At 39.6% G+C, this 26206-nt stretch overlaps 1 protein-coding gene across 1 annotated transcript; it reads left to right on the forward strand.

The window, feature by feature from the left end:
• The first annotated feature begins 282 nt into the window (after nt 1–282).
• On the forward strand, nt 283–26202 carry ercc6 (excision repair cross-complementation group 6). The gene is made up of 22 exons (XM_088351524.1): nt 283–351; nt 1488–1669; nt 1749–1977; nt 2389–2509; nt 2575–2689; nt 2763–3465; nt 6304–6435; nt 7705–7863; nt 8576–8711; nt 8871–9041; nt 9153–9329; nt 11546–11662; nt 13011–13106; nt 17091–17309; nt 18663–18773; nt 19943–20062; nt 20147–20241; nt 21503–21648; nt 22853–23257; nt 23328–23496; nt 23566–23644; nt 25144–26202. Exons 2-22 carry the CDS (start codon nt 1498–1500, stop codon nt 25582–25584), a joined length of 4113 nt encoding a protein of 1370 aa, XP_088207650.1. The 5' UTR covers nt 283–351; nt 1488–1497; the 3' UTR covers nt 25585–26202.
• Nucleotides 26203–26206: the final 4 nt, after the last annotated feature.

Consider the following 26206-nt stretch of genomic DNA (forward strand, 5'->3'; position numbering starts at 1 on the left):
TAAGAAATATTTACAATGTAATGTTTGCAGACCGACCCATGTTGCAAGTACATCATAAAAAATGCAACTAAAAGCAACATTGAACAAAAATAAGATGTGACACTAATTGACAGAAGGGTATTTACTTTTACAATATGACTTCCATTTTGACGTACTAAAAGCAAGGAAAGATAGAAACAGTACGTCAAACGCATATAAAAACGTTTGTATGGCGCTATCTACTGGACAAAAATAAACAGAACCTGCAATTCCAGCAGAGGGCGCTAACGCACAATTCAAGGATTTTTACTCGAGAGTCTCCAACACCGGAAGATGCTTCCAGCACGCTGATGTTGAATAACCTCACCTTTCGTAAGTAGCTGTGCTCCTGTCTTCCTCTTGTTTTGGCTTATTTTCTAAACATTATCCACAAATTATCGGTGAATTCATTTCGTTTATGTGGTGTATGGCTTAGAAGGCGTTTGCCTGCTTGACAGGACAGCTGAGAAGTAGCATAGCATGCTAGGCTAGTCATGTAAACAAAGGACTGTTGTGGACGTGTACACACATTATTTCATTGCCGTTTTCGGTGTGTTATTTAAACATATACAGTAATTTACATATGTAAGGACCAAATTGTTGCTGCGTACACAAGTAATAGTCATAAGTCTCTAGCTGGGTTGGGTAGGGTTACTTTAACTGGATTACTTTCATTACTTTTGGATTACTCCAATACCAAATATGCTAATAAAAGACAAAAGAAACTAAATATGAATAAAATTACTAATTTTTGTGCAGGCTTGGGGAGTAACGGAACACATGGAATGGCAAAAATGATGTTGGCAAGCTGTTTGGATTTATTTTCATTTTTTTTCTGTCACGTTTTATGTTAGTTTTGCCGGAGATGAAAGAGATCAAAGCCAGGAGAGAAAGCTTACCACGTGTTGTGAGTCATAATTGTGTTTATATTTAGTTTCTTTTGTCTTTTATTAGCATATTTGGTTTTGGAGTAATCCAAAAGTAATTGAAAGTAATCAAGTTAAAGTAACCCTACCCAATCCTGGTCTCTAGCTTGCTCTGTGTTTAGAATGCCATAGATGTAAACTCGTACGTTTACCTCGTATTTATACGTTTTTTTGATCATTTCCTATTATAGACCCTATATAACTAACCATTGTTGTATGGGATTTTTACTTTTAGAATACACTTATGTATTTTAAGCAACACCAAATTTACTGCACGGGGGAACGAATGTTGAAATAATTGTGTTTTATTTGTTGAATAAAATACACTTGTTGACACAAATGATCTTTGTTTTTATTCTTCATAGTGTGTTTTACTGAGAGTAAATCAGTGTTGCGTAATAAGTGGAATTATAATTGGCTGTGCATGACAGGAATTGAATGCTGTCGTATACATTTTGATGGATGTCAATATAACGGTTAAAGTATTTGTCTTTATTGATAGTAATTGCAAAATGTTAATGTGACCGCCTATCGTTTTTCCAGCCACGTTAACATGCCAGTAGATGGGTCAGAAGACCAGGCTCCCTCCTCCCAATCTGGACCGGCGAGTGCTGCTCTCACCAGGATAAACTTAGAGGACAATGGAGGCTCAGCAGTCTTTTCTCAGGGCCCAGAATCAGCATCTCCCTGCACGGCTGTCAACGAGGCTGGGGAAGGTAACAGTGGTGAGTACTAACAACTTAAAGCTTTGGTACTTGCATTAAAGTCATTTATCAAGTTTTAAATTGTCATTGTTGTGTTCAGGCGGTAAGAGATCCGGAGCTTTGCTGCATATCGACCGACAACGCATCCAAGCAGCGTCCGCCAGCTCCGGGGCCGACGAGTTACTCGGCCTCGGTGTGGCTGTCTATGACCAGGATGTCCTTGAGCAAGGCGTCCTGCAACAGGTGGACGAAGCCATCCAGGTGGCCAGTCAGGCTGCTGCAAAGGCTGAGGCAGAAAAAGAATATGAGTCAGTGCTGGATGATGTCAGGTAAAACAATGAAAAAACTCAAACCTAGTTGATATATATTTTCCTGGAATTTTAAACAAGAGTTCAACCTGAAATAACGAATAGTAATAGTGGAAGTAGGCGTTTAGTTAACTTGTAAGTAAATATGCTTACACTACAGTCCACACCGATGCACAATCTTATTAGTAATAAAAGCAGAGCTTAATAGTTCTTGTACTTTGCTCTTTATTACTCATAATATTTTACACAGCTTAATTATTAAATATTGCACTGTTAAATCTGCAACCACAATCATATTTACATTATTAGTAATAAATAGTGCCTTGACTGAATGATGACTCATCAGACTGTCTTTTGTTTAGATAATTTTGTTTCACTATTTTCACTATTGTTTTATGAAAATTGGAGTTATTGTTTACATCTGTCTTTTAGATCTGCGACCATATCTCTGAAACAAATCAACAAGATCATCGAGCAGCTAACCCCGTATGCATTGTCGAGTAAAGACATCAGCAGGAAGATTGAATCCGTCAAAAGGCAGAAAGAAAATAAAGTAAGTTTAAAGAAAATTGATTAAATAAGTGACTGTCATTCTGAAAAGAGTTTTGTGTTATTCAGGAGAAACAGCTTAAGAAGGTCCAGGCCAAACAGAAGAGGCTTCAAGCTGTTTTGGGAGGGGACTTTACACAAAGACTTGAAGATGAACTCTTGGCGGAGGGTGAAGAAGACACTGGTAGGTGCACTACAACAAATAATGTCTGGAAACTCAAATGTTTTCTTAAGCCACTATTTGTGTGTTTTACCAGAGCCTTGCCCTTCCACTCTGGGCAGCATGCTCATGCCAGCACAGGAAACAGAGTGGGAGGAGCTTATTCGCACAGGTCACATGACACCTTTTGGTACTCGAATCCCACAGAAAGACGAGAAAAAAGAACCCCGAAAACTAATGCTGGCCGAAAACTCTGCGTTCGATCAGTACCTGTCCGACCAAGCCAAGCTGGCAACTGAAAGGAAAATGACTCCTAGCAAGAAGAAGAAGAAAAGTTCTGCCACACTTCGACAGGGATCCGCAGGAACCGCTTCCTCGCCGAAAGACAAGAAAATGCGTAAGCGCATGCGAAAGCTCCAGATAACCGCTCTGAAGGCTCATCCTAAGGCTCGACCAAAGTCGGAGCCACAAGCACCAAAACCGAAAAGAAAACCTCACATTGAAGGCGACGAGGAGGAAAGTGACGGCTCTGAGTACCTTCCCAGCGATGAAGGTTTCGATCCCGAGCAAGAGGAGCAAGACGCCATTGAAGAAGGCTTTGGGGAAGATGGACTGAATGACGATTATAAATTGAAACCGTACAAGAGGAAAACTGAGGCAAAACGAAGGAAGAAGATCAACAAACAACAGAGCAATGACGAATATTCTCCCAACAGTTCCGAAGACGAGGAGGAAACCAAAAGTAAAGACAATAAATGCAAAGATGATGGCAATGTGGACTATTACAGACAGCGGATACGGTAAAACATTCACTTATAAATACACAATCTCACTTATCAAATAGTCATCAAAGGAGACGCACATTTCTTTAACTGTAATAATATTGCCCAAAAACAATACGCTAAAATGGGCATAGTTTTTCACTCAAAACAAATGTAAAACAAAAAGTAATCAAGGTTGTGAAAGTTTCTTTAATGTGCCATTTTGCTTTTGTAACACAAGCAATTGGCAGATCTCTGACTAAGTATTTTTTATATTTGGCCTTGGGGGTAGGGCGCCCGCCCCAAGACTGGGAGGTTGCTGGTTCGAGCCTCGGCCGGGACATACCTAAGACTTACAACATCGGTACCAATTACCTCCCTGCTTGGCGCTGGGCATTAGCGGTTGAAATTGGGGGGGTTTGGTCACATAATGACTCCCAACGTGATGTTGCAACACATCAGTTGGGTTGAGGGAGGGGGCTGGGAATCCTCTCCTCTTTATCAATTTAACAGAAGAGTCGAAAATGTGTGTGTACTTTACTCTAGCCACTAGGGGGATATGGCTCCGGTGTGTGTGTGTTTGTATATATATATATGTATATAATATATATATAATGTTTTCAAAGGGTGACACAGTAGCTGAATGGTTAGCGCGTCTGAGGTACAGTTCTGAAGTCAGAGGGTCAAATCAAGCTACCAGCCTTCCTATGTGGAGTTTTTTTATGTGCCTTTGTTTCCTGCGGGCACTCAGGTTTCCTCCCACATGCCAAAAACATGCATGTCAGGTTAATTGGCCGGTCCAAATTGTCCCTAGGGGTGAATGAGCTAGTGAATTGTCTGTCGCTGGCGGGCAACCAGTTCAAGGTTTCCTCTGCCCAGTGCCGGAAGTTGGTTTGGGTGGGCTCCAGCATCCCCGCGACCCTACTGAGGATAAGCAGTGCAGATAATGGATGGATGATGAATGTTTTCAAATTACTAGCTGTATCTAATAAATGTTATACTAAATATGCACATATTTATTATCTGTTGTTATTATATTGTTTTTTTTTTACAATTTTTATCCTTTTACACATTTTTATCATTTTAATTTGTTTTACTTGCACTGAAAGGAGAAGCATTCCAATGTTGTTATACGATTGTATAATGACAATAATTGTCACTTGTGCATTTTAACTAAAACGTTTGTATCGGTCATATGTTGCCTCAAAAATGTATCTGTCGTATGTTTTAATTAAAATTGTAATTTATTTTTTAAATAATATATTTTCATGTGAAAAATAAACAACCCAACAGAGGATGAAAAACGCTATTAAGACCATAAAAAGGAATTTTAGAAACATGTTTTTTACATAAAAGCAAGGATACATTTACTATTGACGGATTAAAATGTAAGTATTCTTTGAACAACTCTTAAATAAACAAATGAGGGACAGTTTAGATCAGGACTCACCAACGTGGAGAACACCCGGGTCATTGTGATTTGCTTGAAAATATGATTTTAACTGACATGAGAATTCGTTGACATGATCTTTTGAAATATATGATCAATTCTTTTTGAAAAATATATGTATTTAGAATTAGCCTTCAGTTTATATATGTCAATCACTCAGGCAGACATTTCAATGGTTGACTTCGCCTATTTTAACCTTAACTGTAGTAATTAAAACAGAACAATAACATAATAACAACATTGTTATGTAGAGCTATTTTAGGAATGCAGATCAAACTCGTAGCCCTTTGCCATGATCGGTAACAAAAAAGTAGCTCTCAGCTTCAAAAAGGTTGGTGACCCCTGATTTAAATAATGACCCAAACCATTTTCAGAGATATGTTTTCTTTCAAATGGCGATGACGACATGCATCTTTGAAATGTGTAAAAAAAAAAAAAAAAAAAAAAGGCCTTGGTGAACTAAAACCGCGGTTGTAGAGGTTCTACTGTTGTTCTATATAACAAAGTTTATTCAGCAAGTCTTTTTAGAAAAGTGGACAATTGGCAAGATTGAGTCTCTTGAGTTGATGGCAAAAATGTGCTATTGTTTTTCGCGTGCCTTAGTCGGTTTTTCTGTGGGTGCATTTCGCCAAAGCAGAGTTAATCCCAGATGAGATTGGCAGCTGTATTTGACGAAGCAAATTTACTCCCATCTCTTTTCCCCCTTACTTGGGCTGCCCTAATTATCCTGCTGCACATTTTTTTTATAAGCGCACTCACTCACTCACTCACTCCCTCTCACGCTCAAATTACGGGAAGGGCAGCCCTAATGAGATTTCATATTTATAGCCGCCAAATAAATTGCGTTGGCATGTTTCCTTTTTTTCCTCGGTACAATGCATGTCGAACGAGCGGTGACGATACAGTTTGTAGATGGTCGGAGAGGGCAAAGTGGAGACGGTGTTGCTGCACAGGGGGCAGAAAAGTGTAATTAACTGAACCAATGCTTAGTCCTGACTTAATTAGAGCACATGGTCTCGCAGGCCCAGCTAAAGAAGCAGTTTTGTGGCAGGGTGACAGGACCAGGCCCAAATGAAGATGGATTCTTATCCTCTCCACCTCACACCTTTCTGGGGAACTCACACTACTAATTGTCTGGATCAATCTTCATTTGCTGCGTGACGACTTTGCTTCTTACTGCCTTTTTTGCTGCGCTGCTATTAAAGTCTTTCTTCTTTATATTTACCTTTTTTTGGGCCCAGATCTCGAGGGACTCTTCCGAACAACTTTTGCGGCGAATCCGTCTGTTTATGAGCTCTTAAAGGTGTTATGAATCTGCCTCAGCCTCCGTTCAACTTAATAACGTCATTAATGCTTCAAGACAGCTCATTAACTGCTGTGTTTGTTTTTGTACTGCAGCTTCACGTGTACTTCATTTTTTCTGCCAGGAGGTGGAAGCGACAGCGTCTCCTAGAAAAGGAGGAGAGACGAGAACTAGGGGAGGAGCTGACAGATGTCAGCGATGCTGAGTTTGATGAAGGCTTTAAAGTGCCTGGTTTTCTATGGAAGAAACTTTACAAGTGAGTTGCCGGAAGGTGCATAAAATCACAACAGTGGATTTCTTTCTCATTATTTTGATTATTAGTTATTTAAGTGTTGAAGGATGTCAAGGGAGTTTCTTGAATCTGCATTTAATCACATCACAAAAAGTGGGCTTCTTTTCCCCAAATTAACTTAATCATTAGTCAGTTAAGTGTCAAATGTTTTGATCTGTTTTTTTCTTTTTGATCTAAAACAACATTTTTTTCACTGGGGTAAGAAATGTGTATTTAAAAATGTATGCATGTATTTACTTTTGCCAGTTAAAGTAATTCCTCGCTATATCACTGTTCACTTTTCACGGTTTCATTGCCTTACTGGTTTGCATTGTGTTTTGCATTCTGATAGGTTAAACAGTCGCAGAAAAGAGCAGTTATTTGGTGAAAGATTTTCTTTTAAGTCAATAAGTATAGTTTAAATTGTTAAAGAATTGCTTTGGCCTATAGTAGTCCTTTTCTTCTTAGATTTTTTTAAAAACAGATTTAATAATAATGATAATAAATAATATGTTAATTAAACGTTTTGCTAATAAGAATAATAATTCTCAAACAAAAATAATAAAAACGTGTCCATGTGAAAAACAAGGATCACTGTTTTTAAAAAACCTGACAGTTTCATTATTTTTGTGTCTGTATGTTTGTGGTATTTTTGTGCAGCGTAGTCAACTATGAAAGGTAATGTTGGCTGTTATCTGTCATTTTTTAACTTATCAAGTCAGTGACTGACATCATTTTTTTATATTTGTTTTTCTTGTACTAATGTGCTTGTTTTATTTTCAACCATAGAAAAATGATCCTAAAACATTCACCGGTTGTTCATAAAAGGCTGGTAAAAATGTATATAAGTCAGTGTTACTTAAATTTCGGGATAACCAACTTTTTTTAAGCTGAGAGCAAATTCTTTGAAATTGATTAGCACAGTTTGATATGCGTTTCTAAAATTAGAACTTATCATGTTACTACTATGTTGTTATTGTGTTGTTACGTTAAGTTATAGTTATTAGAAATACGGTTGAAATATCCCCAGTCAACCACTAAAACATCATGCCAGTTAGAAATCAAATCACGAGGGGCCCGACAATAGTGAGTTACTGTTAGAACCAGTCTGCGGGCTACTTAGGTGTTCTTAGTTACGGGTACACCTTTGGTGTTACGTTGATTTTCATCATCTTGTTTTTGTTTCAAAGTGACCCCAGTCCCAATTTGCAATAAGTACGCAAAGGTTTCAAATCTAGCAATTTTTGCGGTCAGGTACCAGCAGACTGGAGTGCGATGGCTGTGGGAGCTCCATTGCCAGCAGGCAGGGGGCATCCTGGGGGACGAGATGGGCCTGGGCAAAACCATCCAGATCATCTGCTTCCTGGCCGGACTGAGCTACAGCAAACTGCGTACCCGAGGATCCAACTACAGGTGCGCTCGGCCCGAGACTCTGTGTCTATACGATATGAATATTTGATCAGGAGGATTTCTGCTTGAGTGTGCCGCTCTGAATTATTTAACGTGTTTCAATTATCGGACTCTTGACTTGGGTCCTGCAGACAACAGAGAATACGCCGACACCGTTTGAGTGAGCCTTTTCATGAACACTTAAGAGGAATCTCGGAGCCCTGAAACGGCTACGCAGCGGGAGCCGGGGTCGTAAATCAAATGTATAATACATGACGCAGGGGTGGTGATAATCCGGTTTCACTGCACAAATAACAGACGTGCCTTTGCTGGGCGGAGCTTCCCCCTTGGTCAATATTCTGTCTGCTGTAGAAGTCCACAAATTGATTGCTTGCAAACTCAATTATGGTCCAATATCAATAGCTTTCACGAATGCTGAGGTTCATACCAGGCCATTAGTGCATTTTCAAGGATGTGTGTGTGTGTGTTTATATGTTTCCTGTAGATTTTCACAGGAGTAAATTTGTAAAGCGATCATTCAAGTAAACATTCTGTTGCCGCATTCTTTTTCTGCCTCACGCAAGCACTTTATTTTGACTCACTGGGAATTGCCTTTATATAGTTTAATTTGGTTTAGGAATTATTGCTTTAATTTGCCAAAGAAATTTGCTGATATTTTTGTGCAGCACTAAAGCGTTTGTTCCCCTTTGCTGACACAGAGTTCGCATTTTTGCAGGTATGCCGGTCTGGGTCCTACCGTCATCGTGTGTCCTGCTACGGTTATGCACCAGTGGGTGAAGGAGTTCCACACCTGGTGGCCACCGTTTAGAGTTGCCGTTCTTCATGAAACCGGATCTTTCAGCAGTAACAAGGTGTTTTGCCTGAAATGTAATAACGTTTTCACTGGTCCTATTTGGGATATCAAGTTTTCAATGGTGGTTTTATCCTCTGGGGGGCACTAAAGCACCCGACAGGAGTCCCCAACGTGGTGCCTGGGGGAGGAAGCCCCACTAATGTTTTTTCTGTTGTAGGAAAAGCTGATTCCAGAGATTGCATCATGTCACGGCATCCTGATAACCTCGTACTCAGCGGTGAGGAACTTGCAGGAGAACCTGCAACGTTACGACTGGCACTATGTGATCTTGGACGAGGGCCACAAGATACGAAATCCAAACGCTGGAGTCACCACAGCCTGCAAACAGGTGCGTAACATAAACTCTGTGGTTGGCTATTTTTTGTGCATTACACATGTCATAGAAGATGTTTGTTATGCTCTCATTGTAATCTTTCATTTTGATTTTCCCTATGGCCAGTTCCGCACCCCCCACAGATTCATCCTGTCGGGCTCCCCTATGCAGAACAATCTGAAGGAGCTGTGGTCTTTGTTTGATTTTGTTTATCCTGGCAAATTGGGCACATTACCTGTCTTTATGGAGCAGTTCTCAGTGCCTATCACCATGGGAGGATACAGCAATGCCTCACCTGTACAGGTACACAACTATTAATAAGTACCATGAAAACAATTTAGATGACTTAGATCAGGGATGGCCAAACTTTTGGAGTGAAGAATTCAACAATAAGTGAGAGAAAAAAATAATGAAGGGCTGTCCAGTTTGTTCATATCGTCGTTGCCATTTCAAAAAGACGGATCTTTATTTTTGTGCTTTTAAAAAAAATGCATTTTTTGCACATACCATTACAGAAAAAAAGGTAAAAACAATTAGATGAATCTTTTTAGAACATGTTGAGACTTACAAGTAATGTACATGTTATATATATATATATATATATACATATATATATATATATATATATATATATATATATATTATATGGTCCATGAATAACCCATTTAAACAAATTGCTTTTGAAATTCTCAGAATTAAAGCAAAGCAAAGTCAAGTCAAATCAAGTCATGTTTATTTGTGTAGCCCTTAATCACATATAGTTTCAAAGGGCTGAGCAGACCACAGATTATTGCAAAGCACAGACTATTATGACACCGTCCCTTGATCTAAAACCTACATGTAGGCAAAAAAACACAGATATTGTCAACATAAAATATAGGTTATTCATATGCTATAGAATAGAAGTGTGTTTTATGCTTAGATTTAAACATTTCCACTGAGGTTGCAGATCGAATCTCAGGGGGAAGAGCATTCCACAGCACCGGGGCCCAGATGGCGAACGCTCTCGAACCTGCAGATCTCTTCTTGGCTCTTGGGATCACTAGTAGACCAGCATTTTCAGAGCGAAGGCTCCGGGCTGAAAGTACTAAATTATGTTCATTTTTAAAGTACCTAATGCAATAATATACCCAAAATTACTAAAAATACAAGATGGCTAGTTTTTTTTAATGAAGTTATATAAATATTTAAAAAAATAAAATGAAAATGTGATACAAATAATAAGAAAAATGTAGCAAGCTTTTTGAATGTAGGGTACATTATGGACAAGAGTGGCAACAAATCGATACATTTTCATTGGCAGGACTTTTAAATATATTTTTTTACATATTATCATCATATTTTTAACATTTTTGTTTGGTTGGTCGGATGAAAAAGCTTGATGGGCTACATGTTGCCTGTGGGCTGTAAACTGACCACCACGGACTTAGATGTGATTACATCTATCTGAGACCAATGTTTTTTTTCCATTCTCTAACATTTGTTTCTGGCATCATGAGATAAAATCTAATGCATTTTTGTATGTCATCTATATCACTAGTGGTCTATTGGTTAGGTTCCGGTACTCTCACCGCTGCGACCCACGTTCGATTCCCGTTGCATGCAATGTCAGCAATATTGGTCTGTGTTTTTTTTTCGATTAATCAATTGTTGCACAAATTTTGTACTTCTGTAAACGCGCTTGTATAAATACTGTGTGCATTTCCTATCTTATATATAAAGTGCCTTTTGAAATTTCTGGCCAATTTGGAATTTTTAGGTGCGTGTTTGATATACGGTAATTGTCTGTACACACTGATTTCAAATGGGACGGCAAAAAGAGCAAAATAATACGCTAAGAACTTTTAGATCATCCGTCTTTGTTTGTGTTGTGCATGTTTCTATGAGTGAGGGAGGAGACTGAGTGAAGAGCTAAATTGTATCCCATCGTCATTAGTGTCCACTCGTTAATAACCCTCTGACTGAACGGATTTAATTATTAAAGACGGCTATCGAAGCTTCTTCCGTTGTCGATAATAAAAACCTTTACTAATTATTAATGTTATTAAATGGCTACGCTGGAGTACTTTGTCCTCTCCTCGGAAATTCTCTGAGCACCGTGAGTTGTGTATGCATCAAAACATGCGGATATGGCTCCCTTCCATTACGGATGCTCGGCTTCTACACCCCCGAACGAACTCGCTCTTCGCCTGCTGCTCTTTCTCACCTCACCCTATTGTTGCCCCTCTCCTGCTGTGACGGCATTGTTTTTGATCCCTTTGCGTACGCCACCTGAGTTAATGTTTAAAAACTAACTGGCCTTTAGCATAAGGTGAAGGAGGTTCTTCTCTTGTATCCCCAGAGACTCACAGCACTCAGTGGTCAATGCCTTAGAGGTGATGAGAGAGTTGGGGTGGGGATAAAGGGCAATCCTGCCTTCAGGAAATAGCTGCCTTGACGTGTGTGACAGCTGACAGGATCTGATTCTCTTCTTTTAGCTGTTTCTTCTTGAATGAGACAAGTCATTTGTCCACATTCAGGTCCAGACGGCGTTCAAGTGTGCGTGCGTTCTGAGGGACACCATCAATCCTTATCTTCTTCGAAGGATGAAGGCGGATGTCAAGGCTAACCTCGCTTTACCTGACAAAAATGAGCAGGTAGATGACATTCAAAGTTTAAACTTTAATAGACGCTCAGAATAAAGACTGAAGACATCACAAGAGTGAACTTGCAAGGAGAAACTGGGAGCGAAACCTTCAGATAAGATACTTCCATTCCCCGCGCTGCCGCCCTTTTCTGAGCCTCCTCTCTTTATTAAATCTTCAAAGTTTTGTCCTATTTGTCCAATATTAAACAGAATAAACTTGTCAATTTCCTAAAAAAATGCAATTTAGTTATCTATCACACTTGGTAAAAAGTTGCCTTAAAGTATTCAGTTGTAAAGACTGCAAAAAATAAATTGATGTTGCTCTGGCAGATCCTTTTTCAAAAAAAGTTCATTCTTTTTTGACTTGTGTTACCCAAAATATATTTTCCTAAAATGAAAAAAGAACTCCCAAATTTTTTAATATATTTTTCTTATTTTACCCCCCAAAATATTGAAAATAAAATGATAACTGATTAAACGATACAATAAGGCTACTTTTGCATGCTATATAAAGCCTACCTGTGTACAACTGATCGTGGTCATAAATATGATAGCGTTTAGCTACATTGGGTGGCCTCGAGTGTTGGTGACGTTCGCAGGAATATATTTTACAAAGTCATTTCATAGACAAATATCGTTTTTTTTGTAATCACGTTAATAAATGTTTCTTCATTCTATAGAAAGAGCAGCACTGAGAAGCTGGAAAAAGTTGGCGTTCACGTGTAGGGGAGTGAAACACCAGTTTAGTTTGCTCCGTTGTGCGTCGCTGCAAGCAAGACTAGGATGTGGGGGCTGCCTTGATGTGTAGACAAAGATCTGATCAAAGCCAAACCTGTCATATAAGGGTGTTTTTTCATTCTGAAATTATTCCCAGAGACTTGATACTTACCAATAACATGCGCCAAAACTGTTTGTAATCGTTTTTTAAAATAAAACCCCAAAAAGTATTTTTACGTTTTACGCTCAGGGACATGGCTTCTGAAATGTATTTATATACGTTATTCTTTTCTCAATTTTCCAACTAGACTTTTTGCAGTGTAGTATGTTTGCTAGTGATTTATCTTTGGAAGGTACCACAAGTGTTAAGTGTTGTGCTTTTCCTAAAAAAAAGTCCTGCTAAAGTAAAAAGAGTAAGGATTCATTAAACCTATCTAGTCTCAGGTCTGTCGTTGAGTCTGACGCCGCTTGACTCTTCAGTTCACTTCAGCTCATTAAGTTGCTCCCCTGGGATGTCGCCCGCTCCAAAACTCTATTTTGCCCTCGTAATTTCTCTTGTAGCACGTGTAACTTTATACAAAATGCTTTCAAGAGAATGTTTGGTTGCTCATTACGCTTTTTTTTGCACTTGGTATGTGCAGGTTTTGTTTTGCAGGTTAACGCAGGAGCAGCGGCAGGTTTATCAGAGCTTCTTGGACTCCAAAGAAGTTTACCAGATACTCAACGGGGATATGCAGGTGATATGCAGGTCCCACTGGTGCTTATAGCACTTAACGGACACTTACCTTCCACAGCTACGCCTCGCATGTGATGGTTGCCAAGTGCCGGCATTTTCTTTACTTTTCTTACCACTATTTTCTTCTCCCGCCACTCATGTTAGCCGCTTAGCTGCTAACTATGGCTCGCCATTAGCCTTTATAGTTGTTAGCTACTTAGTGTAAAGTTTGCTTAGTTTTTTCAGTGTCACTTGCTTCCACATGATTAGGTCATCTTACTTTTTCCCCCAATGTTTCCTCCTCTAGCCACTCATGTTAGCCAATTGGGTGCATGTTATGGCTCAGCAGTCCCTATCGTTATCGTTGGCTACTCCTTCAAGGTTACTCGCTTCCCCAGCGGCATTGGCGGTTCTACACTAAATTACTCTCTGGGAGAGACCCCTTGAATCTAAACAGATGCCCGTCCCCCAACCGTCTTTCATGACAAGCGGTCAAAGCTAAATTCAGTGACCTCATAATCAATTTTGCATCACATCTTTTTATCCATTTTACACAATTCAGAAAAATGCACAGCAGTTGGCCTGTATTTTCCAAGTTATGAATAACGTTCGTTGTTTGGATGACCGGACCGGCCAACTAATCATTTTATGAATAGTAATACATTGAATCCTCCCTTCCGGCAGTTTATTTTGAGGGACCCAGTCAAAGGTGAACTGTCCCCGGTTGCGCCGCCCCTCACCTACGCTTTTCCTTGTCTTATACAGCCTCAGTGTCAGTCTTTATGCACACCTGTGTAGCAAGCAGCTGCAATGAAGGAGCGCCCATTTGACAAGAGGCAAAGTCATATGTTGTTAAATGATACAAAACCAATTTGTGGCCCAAATCTTTTATTATTTTTATTTTTTGGAACGTTCTCGTGCCTGCCTCGCCCGTGCCTAAGACCACGACTGCACAGCAGAGTCTAGCGATTTAGTCATCTTTGACTTTTTCCTCACTGTTTTTCCTGTATCCTCTCATGTTAGCTACTTAATTGTGGGCTATGGCTGGCTGCTAGCCCACATTGGTATTATTAGCTTCTCCGTGTAAATGAAGTTTGCTTTGCCTCTCAGTGTCACTCAACTTTCACCTTTTAGTTCTGCAACTCCGAGTCATGATGATAAATTCTGCTTTGCTTTTCTCTTTTACTGTCCTTTATGGTAGTTTCTCCCACTTGCCGCTAACGTTAGCCACTTATACCAGCTCTGACCAACTCCAGTTATTCTGTCTTTTCAGCCATTTCTGGTACAATACAGTGGAACCTCGGTTTTCGAACGCCTCTCAGTTAGGACAAATCGGTGTTCGACCAAATATTTCGAGAAATTCTTGCTTCGCTGTTTGGTCAAAAAATCGGAGTTCGAACGCCGGTACGCTAGGGTGCGATGCTGAGCGGCGTACGGGTGTTTTAGCCCCTAATTATGCCTCCGAAGAAGGTCGGTGCAAGCAGGACAGGTGAAAAAAGACAAGTTGTTCGTATATTGCCCCTAAGAAAGACATAATAGCTAAATATGAAAGAGGTGTACGAATTTCCGATCTTGCTAGTGAATACAGCATGGCTAAATCTACTATCAGTACGATAGTAAAGAATAAGGAGGCTGTGAAATCGAGTGATGCGGCTAAGGAAGTTAGCGCTATAAGCAAGCAACTGCCGCAAGTTTTGGCAGAGGTTGAAAAACTTTTGAGGATTTTTCTCTCCCCTCCGTCCACCACAAAGGTAAGAAATCCTATTCATAATCCTTTTTTTATTTTTACACGTTCATGTTAGCGTAATCTTTCGTACGGAAGATTACGCTAACGCGAACGTACGATTAGCCTGCGTTAGCTTCATGTTTACGTTCATGTTAAACATTCAGGGTGTTGGAACGGATTAAAACGATTTTACATTACTTTTAATGGCAAAAACGATTTTCGGTAATCGACCAAATCGGTTTTCTAACAGGGTTCTGGAACGGATTATGGTCGAGAACCGAGGTTCCACTGTGTATGCGATTTAATCAATCTTTTTTGTTGTCGCTTCCGGGATTAACACCGACTTTCGTGTCCTGTCTTTGCCTAAAATGTATTCTTTGGTAGTAACTATTGTAAGCTTGCGAAGTGTTATCTTTCCATAGTGTGTCTTCTTCCAATGCACACACTTTAGCTTTATTCTAAGCTACAAAGACCTCTCTCATGTGGTGATTTTTTTTACACACTTTCACTTCAAAGCCTTCTCGTCTTTTTTTATTTTTAAGGTTAGACACCAAAAGAGACGTGTTTTTGTAACGCACGTTTCGGTCAGCTCCATAACAAGCTTCCTTCAGTCGTCTTGGAGGTTGTGCAGATGTCGTTCTCACATTAGTCATACCCTGGAGAGAACCTCCCACCCATTTATCACCACTAACCAAATGGACGTGGTTGGAGAGTCCAGGGTGACCACAGCAGATTGCACGCACACACTTATTGGCCGGTCACTCCCGAGTCCATTAACCACCATTACTAATGCAGTGACCGCCGCGCCTTCATCAAAAAACATGGCCCTAATTGTCCGTAAATAAGTTATGCAACTTGCGTTTGTCTGGTTAAAGGTACAGCGTGTAGTGACGTTTGCATAAGGTTTTTAATATCTTGGCATCTTTTGGAAGGTTTGACAAGCATCCAATAGCGCCAATAAGAAACTAAACGTTACAAACAATGAAAATACATTCTAAAATCAAATAATTGTATGTTTCGCTAATAGCCGCAATGCGCCAATTAGTTCTCCAGGTCTGCTAAGACAGATAAATGCCTTCCTGTTTCCATTGGGGGAATAAAAATTCTATATAATAAGTGTAATTACCTCAGATTGTTCTTTATTCACAACTTGATATTAAATAGTCTCATGCTAAGCCCATTAGCTCCAAAACACAAAATCTGTCTCTGAGATTAATAAAGGTAGCAATAGACCTCGTGCAATGTTGTGTGGTAAAATATTACATGAAAGCATAAATAAGGAACTGTAGGACAATTGCTCATTTTCTTGAAAAGTTTAACTTGTTTTTGCTCATACTAACTTCAATCATGCCCTGCAAAATTACCATAAATTCTGGACTACAGAGCCACTCCAGATTATAAGATGCATACGCAAATTTAAGGAAGAAACTCAACTTTAAGCCAGAGGCTTAAATATCCATATAATTAAACTAATTGATGTCCATTTCTTATATTTTTTTTTTTTTTTGAAGGGTTACACATTCTGCCGTAATTACGACAATTCTTTCCGGACTCTGTCCCTATCGGGCTTAATACTGTGACGTCATGTTGGGAAAAATATACCCTGTAATCGGTCACTTGCCGCCACACTAAAATATTCAAACGGCCAACACTACTTGTTCAAAAGATTGCAAGCATTTATCTAAAAGGGTTGTTGTCTGCACACGTGCCAATTTAATTAACATTGAAAGATGCGCTAGTTGATTAAGATTGACAAAGTAGGCAAAAACGTGTGACGTAGCACAATGTGTTGTTAGACATTTCCCCAATGATTCTGCCAAGACCGCAATCTTACTCCACAGACACTACTGGAATTTTGTTCATCCATTTATGCGCACTAATTAGATGACAAGGTGTTTGGCTACCGAAGGAAGTTATAGATGAATGCGCCTTTTCCCCACACTTCAATGAATTTCTTCACTTTGATATTTAGAGCACTTGGCAGAAATTGTGGTGCTTTGTTTTAATTAAAGGCTAATCCTTGGTCTGGACCAGTTTTAAGCAAACTGCTCGATGCTGGACGAGGCAAATTGCTGGGGACTAGCCACGGGAAACCACACCTTGATTAAACCAGTCATGTTTAAAATGTACGAAAAAAGTAGCGACTTTTAGTCCGGAATTTACTGTTCCTATTTCCTATTAGTCATTTATTGGACACATTTATAATTTGCATTTTTTCTGGATTAACAAACTTAGACCTAAACTAAAATGCTGTTTCAATTTTGTAATATTCCCATTCAGGTTTTCTCCGGGTTGATAGCGCTGCGGAAGATTTGCAACCACCCGGACCTTTTTTCCGGCGGGCCCCGGCTGCTGAGGGGGATCCCCGAGGAGGATTTGACGGAAGAGGAGCACTTTGGCTACTGGAAACGCTCGGGCAAGCTCATCGTGGTGGAGTCTCTGTTGCGTCTTTGGTTCAAGCAAGGCCACAGAGTCCTGCTCTTCACCCAGTCTCGACAGGTGAGGCCAAAACTGAGGAGTGACTGCTACCAGGATCGGTAACAGAATGCTATGTGGGATATAAATACAGTTGAGTGAAAGAAGTTTGTGTAGTAACTTTATAAGTTGGTAGAAGTTGCTATTTAGTGGTACTCCTTAATGTACACACAATAGAGGATAATAGAGTCTAAAATCAGTCAAGCAATGGAAAACACATGTGCTAGCTCATAACATGATTTTTTCTCTAAAGACTCAAACGTCTCTCATTTTGTTCTTATATCACACAACTTGATCTGCCTTTTGAAGAAGCTCACATCTTTAGCCACTACGAAAGCCCGCATGACCATTTTGTGAATGTAGCTTGTCCCATTGGTGTATTTATCATTTAAAGGCCACTTCCACAGCTGAGCCTTGCATGTGATGGTCACTGTGATTCAGGCCTTTTCATCTTTTTTCCCCACTGTTTCCTTCCTTAGCCACCCACATTAGCGTTTGGCTGTAGGTTATGGCTCGTCGCTATTGTTAGCGGCTCCATTTCAATAAGGCTTGCTTCGTTCTTTAATGTCCTTCGCCTTCAATAGTTGAGTTCCATGATTCAGGGTCCTGACATTAACAAATTCTGCTTTCGTCTTACTATTTTTTTCTGGTCTTTTAGGTATTTTGTCACGCTAGCCACTAAAGTTAAGTTCTGATCAACTTTGAATGCACACGCTTCAGCTCCATTCTTATCTACCACAAACTTCAGTTTGCAGAGTGCCATGATTCAGGCATCTGGCGCTTTTTTCCCATCGTTTCCACTTGGCAGCAGGCTAAGGTTTTCTGTTAGCTACTACTTTTCGCAACTCCGTGTAAAAAAAGCTTGCTTCGTCCATTAGCGTCAATCGTCTTTCACAGATGAGTTTTGTTTTTGTGCATCCCAACACTTGACAAATTCTGTTTTCCTCTTGCAATATTTTACTGGGGTTCTCATGTTAGCCGCTAAAGTTAGCCAATTACACCCGCTTTGACCAACTTCGAATGCACAGGCTTCAGGTCCATTTTAAGCTACAACAAACTTTAGTGGTGGATCATTACAAGACAGTCACGTTATGGACAATTTCTGACACGAAAAGTACTACTGGAATCGGTCTCAAAAACATCCTTAAATGTATAAAATTAATTCATAATCTATTGCCAGTTTACGATGTTGTAAAATTTCAGGGAGTAAATACAAGGGGGAATTCAAAACATCTGTTGTCATAATCAATATCAACAAGATTAGACTTCAGAGGAAACTTGAGACCCTCCTTGCTGGTATCTGTTTCCATGTCATATTAATCTCCTTTAATCCTTTTAGGCCTAATCCAAAACGTTCCCTGTTCTTGTCCCTTGCAGATGTTGGACATCCTGGAGGTGTTTGTGAGGGAGAACCTCTACACCTACCTGAAAATGGACGGCACCACCCCGATCGCTTCCAGACAGCCGCTTATCGCCCGCTTCAACGGGGTAAGGATTAGACGTCCTTAATGGAGCTGATCGGTTCTCTTTGGAAAATCCCCTCCCGAGGGACATAAAGGCTTCTGTGGATGCGCACCCACCCTGAGGCGAAAGCGCCAATTGACAGCAAGCTTTTGTTTTGCCGTGAAAGTCCACATGGCAAATCTTTTTATTGCCGTTTGTTATAACCAACTGCTGTTTTGATTTAACTGACAGTTTAGGTAAGTTTAATTTGTTTGTAAGTTGTTTCAGTGCTATATTTTTTATAGAATGTATGTTTAAGGTTTATATTAGTATGTTTAAGGCTTGTTTAAGTAACCTGTAATGTTTTGTACTGAAAAATAAGCATTTCATAAAGTAATGTGCTTTATAACGATAAATAAAGTTAAGTGTAACTTAATTTTCGAAGATGGGCTTCAAAAGTTAGGCGACTTCCTCCTCCATGGTAGAAGGTGGGCGAAAAAAAAACGATCAAACTATGCTCTCAACCGCATCAATCTTTCTTATTCCACTTTCATTTCAAATGAAATGGCTCTCTTCTTCTTTCCACTTTGCACTAACTGTATTGAATAGATGCACGAGATATTAAAAAATAAAAAATGTCAACATTCTTAGCGCGCTGGAGATACAGTACAGTATGTTCACACACAAACTGGGACTGTGACAGGAAGAGGAAGCCGGATTTCTTCTTTGGGGTGGATGCTGGGTGATCTCTCACAGTGCCACACGCCGGTAGCGGCAGAAAGAAGCACTAAAGTATTGTCCTGTACTTGGATAAAGGTGCACAATACCAATCTAACTTACAGCAATGTCCGGATAGTATGTACCGTTGTTCGTAACTCGAATGTTCGTAAGTAGGGGAGCGTTTGTAATGATCAGATTCTGGATGTAGCTAGCATTGTGGCTGGTGAGTTTTAGTTGGTTGCTTATGTATTTTTCCTGAAACCTTCACGCATCGAGCTTCATCTTAAGATCACCAAATCATCGCTTCGCATGAGACGGGGATGGAACTTTGCTTCACATATTGAGTTTTTCTCCAAAGAAGTGGTTTTTAATGATTTAGTATAGTTACAATATCAGTTAAAATTGTTCCTAGTGGCCCTTGAGTGTTATGTTCGTCACTATTGTGACAATTATAACTATAAATATATTATTTTTTGGGGGGGTTCTCTCTCCAGGACAATTCTATTTTTGTCTTTCTGCTGACGACCAAAGTGGGAGGCCTGGGTGTCAACTTGACCGGAGCCAACAGAGTCATCATATATGACCCGGACTGGAACCCTAGCACCGACACTCAGGTTTGTCACATACTATTTACTTTTTCATAAAACAAACTCTATTGCTCAAATATTTGAAGATGTGACATTTATTGTGCCCCACAGGCAAGAGAGCGGGCTTGGAGGATCGGTCAAAAGCAGCAAGTGACCGTCTACAGGCTCCTCACTGCAGGGACTATTGAGGAGAAAATTTACCACAGGTCAGATGGCAATGCTATTTTTATGATAAAGTATTCTCTTAATTCTCACAGTTAATCCGTTCCACAACTACCAGAATTAAGTGAATTTCTGTTTAGTAGATACCATATGAGTATTTCTGCTAACACGCAGTTTACCTCATTCTGTATATTTTGAGTACTCTGGACTTGTACCACAGAGATGCATGATCCACATAAACCCTGGCTTACTCGCTACACTCTAGAACACAGATTAGCAGCATAATGCCACCGTCTGTTGGACAAAATCAATGGTGGTCCACATTTATAGTAGACATTCATGGCGAGTTTTGCAGGGCACTTTCTGGCAGCATGAGTTAGCGTTTCAAACTAAAATCTGGCCCAAGGGAACGACGTAAGCAAAAATCAAACAAAATCAAAAGAAGCGAAAGGTCTTGGAAAAAGGAAGCATGTGCCCTGAAAAGCCTTTGTCATTTTGGGCACCCAAACAGAAACTGAGAACAAGAAACTCTTCCTTCTTTCTCTCCATATCCAGCTGGGCATTGCCGTACCTCACCTATGTGTGGTGAGGGAGGAGGAAGTGGTCAATAATAATTTGAGGCTGCTTTGGCAAATACAATTGATCTGATCAGGGTTAATTGTCTAGTTAGAATAAACAATTAAAATTCAATCATTAGGCACAATTCTGAAGACAAATCTTTTGACATCATTTTTCGTTTTGATGGAAAAACAGACCAGGCTTAAAACATTACTTTATTACATTTCTGTCATTCTTGTGTCCTCCGGAATCCAGCGGGCGAGGGGAGAAAACGAAGCACAAGGTTCATACAGGATCTTCTTAAAAATGCTTGATTTTAATGTTGTGTTTTCAAGGTTTTAAAAAAAGGCATGCCTTTTGGGTGAAGTGCTTGAAAGTGATGCCATGTTTCCTGGCAGTCTGACTCAATAGAACACACATTAAATGAAGAAAGACAAATCAAGTTTGCTTAAAGCGCTGTAGTGGCTTCGCTTTGCCACTACATTTTTCTTACCCTTGCGATTTACGGCAGCTGGAATTAGTTTGTATGGCGTTGTTATGTGAAGCGTTATCGCCCCCTATGCGTCGCACCATAGAGGACAGGTGAAGAGACCAAGATGTTGAGTACTGGAGAAATTGGAAAAATGGCTACGAAAGTGCTTAAAAAGTGCTTGAATTTGGCCATTAAAAAGGTGCTGGAGACAATGTTGAAAGTTGCTCAGTTGCCTACACAAACTGAATCCAAACTGTTTTGTTTCCCCATTTCAGGCAAATTTTTAAACAATTTCTGACCAACCGTGTCCTGAAGGATCCCAAACAACGTCGCTTCTTCAAATCTAACGACATTTATGAACTGTTCACCTTGGCTGATCCAGATGAAAAGCAGAGCACGGAGACCAGCGCCATATTTGCCGGTACGTGCCGCGTCATGTTCTAAAAAACGAAGGATTGGTCGATATGGGTGTAAAATAAACATGCATTACAATAAGGGTACCATAGCATACTATAAATATACATTGAAACGACGCTAGTACAGTACGCTACATAAAGCTTACTTTTTTACTCGTGGTCGTGAATATTATAGCATTTAGCTGCATTGAGTCGCCTCCATTGTTGGTGACGTTCGAATGAAAGTGTCTTAATAAACTTATACAGACAACAAATGCCTTTGTTTTAATCACGCCAATGAATATTTTCTTAATTATATAGAATAGGATCATGTTACTCGTTCTATCCGAAGCGCAGCGCTGAGAAATACAGGAAAAAACAGACTGTGCGAAATGAGGACAGCGTTTTGCGTCAGTGGCTCCGCCCCCAGTTACTTATCTAATCAGAAGCCCCGCTGGGTGGGTAGCGTGAGAGGAAGAGAAAAGCTCGGCTCGGCTGTTGCTCTGTGTTGTGCTTAACCCCTTAAAATTACTAAGACTCGCCAGCAGGCCACCCATTTCCAGGGGTGTATTCAAAACACAGCCGAAAATAACATGCGCAAGGAAATCTGATTCATTTTTACCCACCATTATAAAGCGCAAGTGGGCACAATCATTGATTTGACTTCTGTACAGAGAAGTCAAACAGTTACAACTCTTTCACAATGTCTAAAAGATTGGAGAAGTAAACTAGAAATTAGCAAACGTTTTAGTGTAGTAAAGTAGTCGTCTCCAAATGCCCACTTTTGGAAAAACCTAAACCTACCTTTAGAAAAATGTATAAAATACAATATTTAGTTTTCAGATTGAGATCAATTTCAACAAGGTACCAGGTAAGGCTTCAAGTATTGTCTCAACTGTTTTCCAGCTAAGATGCCCAGGCTACACTCATCTGCAACTCAGGTTACTAAATGTTAGTAGCACTTGCAGGGATTACTCTACTTTGGGACAAAACTTCAGAGTCTTACCTTTCAAAAGAGACCCAAACTGTCCATATTCTCCAAATGGTTCAAGAACAGCATTCAATTTACTTTGGGTATGTCTTGAATTACAATTATACAAGGACGTTAAGGGGTGAATAAATGAAGCGTCAAATTAAAATATGCCGTCAAAAGCTCAAATATCGGCGCCGATAGTCGATCGACCTCGAAAAGAACTTCCCCCGAATGCATCTCTTCTGTTTTCTTTCCAGGTACTGGCTCCGACGTAAAGGCGCCTAAAAAAGCTGAGAGGACACATCATAGAAAACACTCCAAATCCCAGAAGAATGAAATTAATGCAAACGATAAACATTCTTTATTTAATAGTCCGTGCGACAATTCATCTGCCGGCCCCATAAACGGGGCCACGGAGGCCAAACGAGAAAATGCAAATTCGCCGCGCTCTAGATTAAAGAACGACTCGGGTCTGAAGCGCCGGGAGAAACGTAAACACTGCGATTCGGAGAAAACGGAAGAACGCAAAAGAGAGAAGGGCGCTCGTTTCGAAGGCCAGCGCATCTCGCACTTGGTGAAGAAAAGAGATTACAAGAGGTCGGACGCCGAAGAGCAGAAGAAATCTGACGATTATGTTCTGGCGAAGCTGTTCAAAAAATCGGGTACGAATCGGCTTTATTTTTAGAGTTTTTCTCGTTTCATTTTTCCCTGACTCGGTCCGTATCTTCTCAGGAATCCATAGCGTGATGCAGCACGACTCCATCGTGGACTCCTCCAACCCGGATTACGTCCTGGTGGAGGCCGAAGCCGACAAAGTGGCCAAGGACGCCCTCAAGGCCCTCCGAGTGTCCCGGCAGCGGTGCAGGACGGCCCTCAGTCGGGCCCCGGCCCCACCCGCGAGGTACCCTCCGTCCCCCGTTTGGGATTCTTAGCGTTTTACGAGCCAATCGGCTGACTTTAGTCTCTGCAGGAAGCGCTTTGGGCAAAAGAAGAATTCTCTTCTGCTTGGGCCATCTGTGTCCACGATACCCGATTCCAACAAATGCAAGGTAACAGAGTTTGATAAAGAACGTTTTGCAGGTTTTATTTTGAAGGGTTTGCGGTCTATTCGTTTTGAACCATAATTGGCGATCGGAGTTGGTGAATTTACATTTCCAATGTTTTTTAAGCCATTCTTTTTCATATTTTTGGTTCTATTTTGGAATACTTTAACTTATTAATGTAGTAAAATGTGAAAAATATTTTGGTTTTCAAATTTTACGAGGGAAACTTATTTTTCAAATGATTCAATATAATTTTGATTTTGACTGTATTTTAAATTATATTCCCAGTATAAGAAAATTGTTCCTACTATATATTCTCGCGGTTTCTGATTTTTCAATACATAAACTTCCTACTAAATGAAAAAAAAAAAACAATTATTTTGTTCACATTTTTACGAATAGGATAATTGTTCGTATTTTGTTTGTTTGTAATTGTTCGTTGTTTGTATTTTTATTTATTATTTTTACCCACATTTATTTTTCACATTTGTCTAAATATTTTTATATGTATTATATTTAATTATATTTTATATTATTTCTAAATAATATTTTTCATGGTTTTCCCAAAATCTTTTTCACATTTTACGATAGTTTAAAACATGTTAGAAACATTTTTCAATGCAATTTTCTTATTTACAATCCTACTTTCAATTATTTCCAGACATTTTTTTTTCATGTTTCAAAATAATTATTCAATATATACATTTCATATTTTGATTATATTTTTAATAATTTTTATACACATTTATTTTTCGTATTTGTCTGAATATTTTTTATTTTCACATGTAATTTTATATTGTTTTTATATTTTTAAAGTTATTTTACAATATGTTTCAATTATATTTCAAAATACTTTAATAAACATTTACTTATATTTTTCTAAATAATTAATTTTTATACTTAATATATTTTAACAAACCTTTAAATTACTTCTATAAACCTTTATATTTACTATATTTTAACTGTTACAAATTAATTTGATAGTTTTTCGAATAGTTTAAACTATAGTCTAAAATTATTTGTATAAATATGTATTTTCAGAATAATTATATTTATATTTTTTTAAACTTATTTCTTGTTTTGGTCTTTTTTTAATTAATCTTATAATTGGGGAAAATGTTTCTTGTAAAATGTTATTTTTTTATACAGAAACTTTTACGATATGTGTTTTCTTTATTTGTCTTATACAATAAGAACATATTTTATCATTAAAATAATTTTATCAAATTTCTTACTTAAAAATAACCCTTCAATCAATAACATTCAAAAAAGGAAATTAAAAAAATAACACCTGATATTGGCCAAATATTCTGCTCATTTTTCTTTGGAAGTCCAGTTTATTGGGAACCCCTGTGTACGATGCAAAATGGCCTTTAAGCTCAGACGAATGCTAATATCGTGCACACAAAACAAAAGTATGTTTACGAACCGCTGCTATAACTCGATTCATTTCGGGGTTTCATCGTGTGGTCTGGCATTTGACATTAACAACGCTCTTCCGTCAGGATGCCGTTATCGTAAGCGAGTCCAAAAAAACAGACTCGGCGATTCATTTCAACGGGGAACCCGCCGAAACCGAATCCGGGCCGGCCGCTCTCTCCTCTTCCGCTCTTTTGGCCCGCATGAAAGAGCGAAACCGCGTCAGCCTCCCGTCCGGGAGCGGGAGAGACCCGAATCGGGAAGAGGAGGACGACGACCCATCGGACGTTTCTCGCGAGGCTCCGTCCACGGAGCACGACGAACTCCTGGCGGACCTTCGCAATTTCGTGGCCTTCCAAGCGCGAGTCGACGGGCAAGCCAGCACGCAGGAAGTACTCGATTACTTCAAACCCAGACTGAGCGCCCAGCAGGCGCCCGTTTTCAGGGAACTTCTCAGGAGCATTTGCGATTTCCAACGCCGATCGGGGCAGGAAGGACTCTGGAGGCTTAAGGAGGACTTTCGGTAACTACCGTATTTTACATAGTATACGGCGCACCACCAATATATACCGTGTTTTCCGGACTATGAGGTGCACCTAAAAACCCTAATTTCTCAAGATAAGTGCGCCCTATAACATGAACTTTACCACCCCTAACCCTACTAACACTAACCCCTTAATCTTTACTCCACCGTTACCATACAAGATTGCCCAATTTTTGAGCAACGATGAAACACGGATTGATCAAATCAATATACATGTCTGACCTCAATTGCGGGAATCGAACCCGAACACTAAGAGTGCAGACACTTTTCCACAAGACCAACGGTGCTATGGATAACATACGACAAGGCACTAGACCAGGGGTGACACACTCATTTTGGCTCTCGGACCAGACGGTAGACAAAGCATTCTCTCAGGGACTGGAATGGATGACTAGAGAGAAAGAAAGAACAAGAGAAAGAAAGAGAGACTGAAAATGAAAGCGGGAGAGAGAGGGAGGGAGCGAGAGAGAAAAAAGACAGTGAAAGAGATAATGAGAGAAAAAAAGAGAAAAGGAGCAAGAATGAAAAGAGAGAAAATGAGACAAAGAGACACAAAACAAAATTGAGAAACATGGAAAAGGAAAGGCATTAAAAGAAAGAGCGAG

The sequence above is a fragment of the Urocampus carinirostris genome, chromosome 13, assembly GCF_059441175.1.
Source record: "Urocampus carinirostris isolate Australia breed hairy pipefish chromosome 13, RoL_Ucar_1.0, whole genome shotgun sequence".
Classification (NCBI taxonomy): domain Eukaryota; kingdom Metazoa; phylum Chordata; class Actinopteri; order Syngnathiformes; family Syngnathidae; genus Urocampus; species Urocampus carinirostris.